General features: G+C 39.5%; 1 protein-coding gene across 3 annotated transcripts in view; it reads right to left on the reverse strand.

Annotated features, from left to right (window-relative positions):
- The window catches only part of LOC107592856 (voltage-gated potassium channel subunit beta-2), a 187737-nt gene that overhangs the window by 118673 nt on the left and 61814 nt on the right, over window positions 1-7250 (reverse strand). For all 3 annotated transcript variants that reach the window (XM_016282427.1, XM_016282428.1, XM_016282426.1), the window contains exon 2: window positions 669-839. In XM_016282427.1, coding sequence (XP_016137913.1) covers window positions 669-745 — 77 coding nt within the window. In that variant the 5' untranslated portion in view covers window positions 746-839. The remainder of the gene's footprint in view (window positions 1-668; window positions 840-7250) is intronic.

A 7250-nucleotide genomic window follows, 5' to 3' on the forward strand; every position in this document is an offset into this window, starting at 1 on the left:
ATATATATATATATATATATATATATATATATACATACATACATACATACATACATACATACATACATACATACATATACATATACACACACACACACACAGTATGTATGTTTACATTCTTTTCATTGAAGAATCCTGAAAAAAAATGTAGCCGTTTCCACAAAAATATGAAACAGCACAACTGCTTTCAAAATGTATATTTGTTTTCTTGAGCAGATCAGCATATTAGAATGATTTCTGAAGGATCATGTGACACTGGATTAATGATTCTTAAAAAAAAAATCTGCTTTACATCACAGGAATAAATTTGACAATATATTAAAATAGAAAACAGCTATTTGAAATAGTAAAAATATTTCACAATATTACTATTTTACTGTATTTTTGATCAAATAAATGCAGCCTTGGTGAGAATAAGAGACTTCTTTTAAAAATCGTAAAGATACCAAACATCTGAACAGTAGTTTAATTTCACAAAAGTTTCCTCATTTACTAATACGGAATACAGTTTTGCACATTTTCCTGACCCTGAGTTTATGGTTTCTGCAGCGAGGATGAAGTCAAACAATAGACTAAAACTCAACAACAGCATAGTCTGAGGTTCACAGCGCCTCTGTGCCGTCAGAGCAGCTGGTTAGGTGTGAATGTGTGTGAGACTGCATACAGACCTGTAGACCATGCCTGGGGAGCCTGTCTGTCTGAGAGAGAGGCGGGCGGGAGAGTCTGTGGTTGATTCTGGATACATGGGGAATGGGAGAGTGGGGGTGTGGCCAGGCTGCAGAGGGGTCGCTCTCTCTCTCCTGTCAACCGACACGTCTGTCTCTCACCTTACAGGACCTCTGAAAAACACAAGCACAAATGTTAGAGTGCATTACATACACAACACAAACCTGAGCAGCACTGCAATGCCGCAAATGCAGTGCAAGAACGCATTATCACCACTAGAGGGCGCTTCTGCACAACAGTAAATGATGACGATCGTCATCTTGAAGAGGAGTAGAACTTGACCGTTAAGTAACTTGTGCATTGTTTTACTTGCTTTTGACACATCCGACCGAACTACAAACTTTCCAGTGATGTCTGTGAGAAAGATATATTCACTCAACAAGCTCGCGCGCTCAATCCACTCATCCTGCTTTGTTAATCAGCTGGTGCACATCAGCTATACAGGCGTTAATACTGAATAAATACTGAATGTTTAACATTATATTCATTGCATACATATACTTCGTAGTAGACATTCTTAACTCCTTTCTGGTGTCTGTTGTTGGTGTTTCTTTGTTTGAATATGGCGCTTATCACATGCTGTCTGGTATCGGCGTTTGGTATCGGGGCATTTTAACGAGTACGAGTACAGAAGCTCAGTATCGGGCCCAATGCCCCCTAATATTTTCCACCCAACTGGCTCAAATGCACGAAAATGTCACCAAATACATGTGTACACGGTTAAAAACTCACTACAGGACACAACCATAACCTGACAATCTCAGTCAAGATTATTAAAAGGACACAAACTTCAGAAAGCTTTGCAGTCACATGAATGTAAATGGGCACATACTGTGCCGTTATCTGCCTTCTTTCTCTCGCTCTCTATGATTACACAAATTACACACAGCACATGACTAATCAAAAGCACAAAACAACTTCTGTCTCGGGTAACACTGGTTGGCTGCATTTGACCATCAGTGTCTCATCACTCTCTCACACATAATAGCAACTGTTTGCTTCTTTAAAATGTGTTTGTCATCAATAATAATCAAACAGCAAAAAATAAATAACTAAAACAATAAAATCGCTATATATATATATATATAGCCTAGCTTTATTATGTTTTTCTCCACTCGCAGAAGCGCTGCAGGTGCGTGATGTGATATGATATGATGACCATGTGAATCCTCATGTTCTGTTGTTTGCTGGTTTTTGCGCATGTAAAATTAATTCCCGTGAAACAAATGTTAGTATTTTTTTACGGGTCACAGACACTTATCCTTTCTAATTTAAAATAATCTTGTCAGTTAACGGTTAACAATCGGTTAACGAGCGTCGGTTGTCGGTTAGGAAAAATAACTGAAATGAACATCCCTAAACAGAACCGAATCAACATTAATGATATCAGAAATACATTAACGCTCTTAATTAAAATACCATTAAGGAATGTCAGCGGCCAAATCCTGCACAAGAGGAGGAGCTGGGGATGGAGGAGGGTAATTAGCTCATGAGCAGCACAACGAAAGCAGCTAGAGGAGGATAACTGAACAGTTCACTTAAAAAGGAATACTGTAATAGGCGTTGCATTCCTATAGGTAGACATAGATCAGCTGAGGAGAGCTTGACTAACGTGACCTGCCAGAACTGAGGCTACGTTAGATGTGAAATGAACAGGTCTGTTCCAAACCCTGCTTACATACACAGCTGTCCTCTAAGGTGGACAAAAAGGTATGTTTTCCAGTACAGCATTGTTATAAAGATGTAAAGAATTTTCTCAAATTACAGCCTACTTCATTGAAATATTAATAAACAGCAAATACTTTTGAGCTTCGTCACATGCAAACTTTGTAATTCTTTCATGTTTCCACTGATCATTTTAGTGCATCAAGCAGCTTCCTCCGCACAGGGCCAGGCAGGTAGGAGGGTGAAATGCAGTTTCCAAACTGGAGGAGTTTATTGGCCCTCGTGAGGTTCTAATGAACACCTTTGCATTTAACACACACACGCACACACACACACACACACACATGCACCCACATATCAGCATTCTTCACGGCCACCTCTCATTTCAGCACTCATTACTCTTCCATGAGTGCTGCTAAAGGACACAGTAAAGAACACATCATTGTGTGCTTCTGAACTGCTGTATCAAGGTGACTTTCCCTCCCATCAATCTCCACATACCAGCAGTCTGACACTGTGAATAAGGTCTTTCCATTTCCAAAAGACTAATTTTATGCTGTCCTGCCCTGCTCTTTCCATCATGCTAAGTGGGAAAGGCTGGATGGATGTGTCTCATGTGTCTCAAGAGGAGGCGAGGTCACACATCAGTGGAGTAACTGCAAGGAGGAGTCATCAGGAGAAGCACAAGGTGACCGGAAATGTTAGTCCTCATTAGCCCGGGCTGCCAAAGTGCTCATGTTGCAAATAATGTTGTTCAGGTGGGCTCTAAATAGACCACCTTCAATACATTGATACTAGGCTTTTTTGGTTACATACATAAAACAGCATAAACTGCTGATATAGTGCAATGAAGATACACTAATGGTGACCTGTCTACACTCAAATCAGGGTTTTTATTGTTAACTAAAATGGAAACTTAAATTACAAATACTAATATTATATATATATATATATAAGGAGAAATACTTTTTTTGGTGTAAATGTAATCCATTCTGAAGCAATAGTCTCATCAGTGCTCAATCAGGTCTTACTTTAATCAGCATATTTGTGATATTTGCCTTAAACTGATTTCTAGGACACTTTTTAAACTTTATAAAACTGAATTTACATTTGTTTTAAACACGGAGCCAGGCGCGAGTCGACACAGGTTGCGCGCGTGCGTCAAGCCTCATCCATACTGCCAGATGCACTCGTGGAGACTTGCGGTGCGGTGCGGAGCCAGGTGCGAGTATAAACGAGCATTACGAGACAGGCTGCGTGAGTGTGGCAAGCATGAACGAGCCGTCCGTGCCGCGGGATTCGTGCCGCGTGGGGCAGAGAGGAGCGAGTATGAGAAGCATTCACAGACACAGGCTGTGTGTGCACTCTTCTGAATTGGGAATAGCCAACATGCATTATAAACTTATTTCAAATTAATCTGTTGGGGAGATAAAATGTGTAAGATAACGTTCACGTACTAACAAAAACATCTAAGAATGTATCTTTTATTCTCCAGTACTGAAAACAGAACCGATACGGGAGCTTTTGGTATGCGCTGTGACGCAGCTCTTGCAAATGACCTTTTTTGTTCGTTGTCTGTCATTTGGAAGCTTAAGTTGCATACGTTTTTCTTTAGTTTTAATTTGCCTAACTATCGATCTGACCCAGTAGACGCCATAATCCCACTCTGTCTCTCTCCCGTTGCGCATTCTTTTTTTTTTTAATGGTTTCTAGCTCTTTAAAGGGATAGTTATTTTGTCATTTACTCACCCTCAAGTTGTTCCTCATGTTGTATCAGTTAATTTCTCCAGTTAAACATGAAAGAAAATATTCTTCTGCCAGTAGGCATCGACTTCCATAATATTTTTTCCTACCATGTTAGTCAATGGCTACCAGCAACTATTTGGTTACCCACATTTTTCAAAATATTTTCTTTTTAAACAAAATAAATTAACTGATTTTGGAAACAACTTAAAGGGGTCATAGGATGCTACATGCACTTTTACAAAGTTGTTTTTAATCTGGTTAAATGTTTTCCTTTCTCAAATCGAGCCGATCTCAGATGCCTGTCTGTGGCTCCTCCCACGATAGTTTGATTGACAGTAGCGTTTCAGCACAGACTGGACTGGCGTCTTACCTCAGACCCACCCTGAGTGAGCTGTCATCAGTCCACCATTGTATAATGTTTTGTAATGAATCTTTGCAAATCGCCTTTCCTAATAATGTGCTAATTAGCAAGTTTCACGATGAATGCAGCTAAAGTAACCAGTCTCTCTGAGAGCAGCTCGGAAGAGAGGGGCGGGGTCAGCAGAGCTCATTAACATTTAAAGGAAAATGCTACAAAAACAGCTTGATCTGAAAAGAGCTGTTTTTGACAGGGTAAAAAAAGGTGTTTTTTACACTACCATTGAGAAATTTTAACCAAACTATGTTACAGACTTTTCATTAAGACCCCAAAGAATCATATCAACTTGTGGAAAATGGCCATCCTATGACCCCTTTAAGGGTGAGTAAATGATGAGAGAATTTCCATTTTTGGGTGAACTTTAAGGTCTGATGCCCCCCCAAAAAAAGTCTATACTGCTCATTGTTGTCAACTGTCGAAGTTGTGGTAAAATTGCTAGACACAGGAAAAATGGTAAAGAGAGGATAAAAAGGAAAAATTAAATAAGCACATCACAAACTCATGGTTTTAAAATTCAAAAGGCATTTAACTGCATCCCATGAATCTTAGTGTAAAGCATTGCTGAAAATATATTTTGTTCTTTGCATCAATATGGTTTTGAAGTCCCAATCTAACCTCATATGCAAGAATGAGAATAAATGCTAGTTTCTCTTGGCAACTCATTATTGCTAAAGGGATACAATGAGGCAGCTGCTGGTATCGTGAGAGCTGGAATACTGCAGTGCTGTGGAAAGAGAGCAGACTCAAGCTTTGAAAGTTGTAGCATGGCTTGTGTTCAGATTTACTGCTCTAATGGCCAGACCCAAGCAAGGTGCACTCAGCAGATTACAGCAACTGTTCACTTTACACAGAGGGAACACACTCTGCTTCCCTGCTTCCATATCCAACTGCGTGAAAGAGGAGAGAGAAGCGAGAGAAATGTGGGGAAGTTACTTGCGTAAGTAAGTACTTAAGTACTTGAGATGTACAATGAGGACATGCTAGACTCTGAGTATGAAGGACACTTTTGACTATGGATGAGGTACAAGGTATTTTTTGACCTAGTGAGATGGACATGAACGCATGTTTGATTAGATTTAGATGTATGGTGAATCATAACTCAATAGAGTGCTGAAGTAGTGGTTTTTGCATGAAAACAGAACCACATGACTGCAAAGGTCAGCTGACTCAGCACGCATGCAAGAGCCTGATGGCTGTTCTCCATGTTGTGACACACAAAGGGTGTGCCAGACGAAAGAATGGTCACCAGCGGAATTCCTGCCTTGATGGAGAAGTGGTCCCAGCTGTGTGGATGACACAATCACCAAAGGGACTCGTTCCGTTTTCACGGGAATAGAAATTGTTAGAGCAAAACAGTGTGACGGTTGTCGCAATAGAAGTGCCAAACAAACTGTGTACTACTGTCATCTGCATGATAACTTCCCTGCAGGGCTCTGGCAAAGGTCAAACAATGGAGTTATAACTCAGGGAAAAAATGAAAAGTTTATAAATCTAATAAAATTAGGGCTCCAGACAACAAAATCAATCTATAAGAAACAAAATTAGGCTCCAAATACATTTTTTAGGTGCCACAGAATAAACACGTTTTATTAATTTATTTTAACACTTTAACATTTTAGTCATACGATCATGTGTTTGTCTTGTAGATGTCCTGGGAACTAAGGTTCACTTAAAGTGGGAACTAAACATCGTTTCCAACTTGAGAACTATATGCAGTCACAAAAAATTGTTTGTTACACAGAATCATGGACCGTAACTATGCCACCGAGTGTAGTTTGGGCTCCTCCTCAATGCATCCTAAATGTTGTCATATGTCTTTTTTTACACATCCAGTCTGTTTTTCATCATTAGTAATGTGCAATTTTTTTAAGTGTTGAACTTTATCTTTGTATCTCATGTAGACAACAGGTTCAGTAAAAATATAAACATGCAATATAGTGCATACATTTTGTAAAATGCTTCTCTTTATAGTTATTTTTTCTAGCTGACAGCTGAGATTATGGACGCCAAAGGGTTATTCTGATGTGGCATTGTTTATGCTTTACACATTTTCCACAGTTTGAAACACTGAATGAGCGATTTCATGAGACATTTCAGTAAGTTGTACTGTATCTTATAATATACCTTTTGATGTTCATTCATGTTCATTATGTACTATAGTAGTAAAGAGAAAGATATGATGGGTTCACGTGCCGCTTGAACTGAGGAGCTAAAGCGATCGCTTCTACCGCATTAAAGAGTGCAAAAAAACAGGGATGCATTATATTATCGGACGGATATCGGAAACGGCCGATAATGGCTTTAAATGTAAATAGCATCAGCCCGATAATCTTGCCTATAAGAGGAATGTGTTAACTCACATGTGCTCAGGGAGTGCTAGTGATTAGATCAGGTCAGCAGTGTGGCTCATTCTTGAAGCAAAGTTTTGTCTGAATGGTGATTAGATTCACTGTTTTGGATCGCTGCATTTAATCTGTGAAAGCACGTACAGAATGACGCGTTCGGTGTATGATAGAGTAAACGGTAATAGCACGTGCAGTGGCAGCAGTGACAGCCTCCCCCGGGGTCCTAACGCCCGCTCAGTAAGGAGTTTTAACCTGTAGGGGGCGCTGTTGGCCTACTTCTAATTAAAGTAAAAGTAAAATAGCCTATAACATTTAGACTGTGTTTCTGATTAAATAAAGCAGTAATTGAT

Source organism: Sinocyclocheilus grahami, unplaced genomic scaffold (assembly GCF_001515645.1).
Source record: "Sinocyclocheilus grahami isolate Dianchi unplaced genomic scaffold, SAMN03320097.WGS_v1.1 scaffold160.1, whole genome shotgun sequence".
Classification (NCBI taxonomy): domain Eukaryota; kingdom Metazoa; phylum Chordata; class Actinopteri; order Cypriniformes; family Cyprinidae; genus Sinocyclocheilus; species Sinocyclocheilus grahami.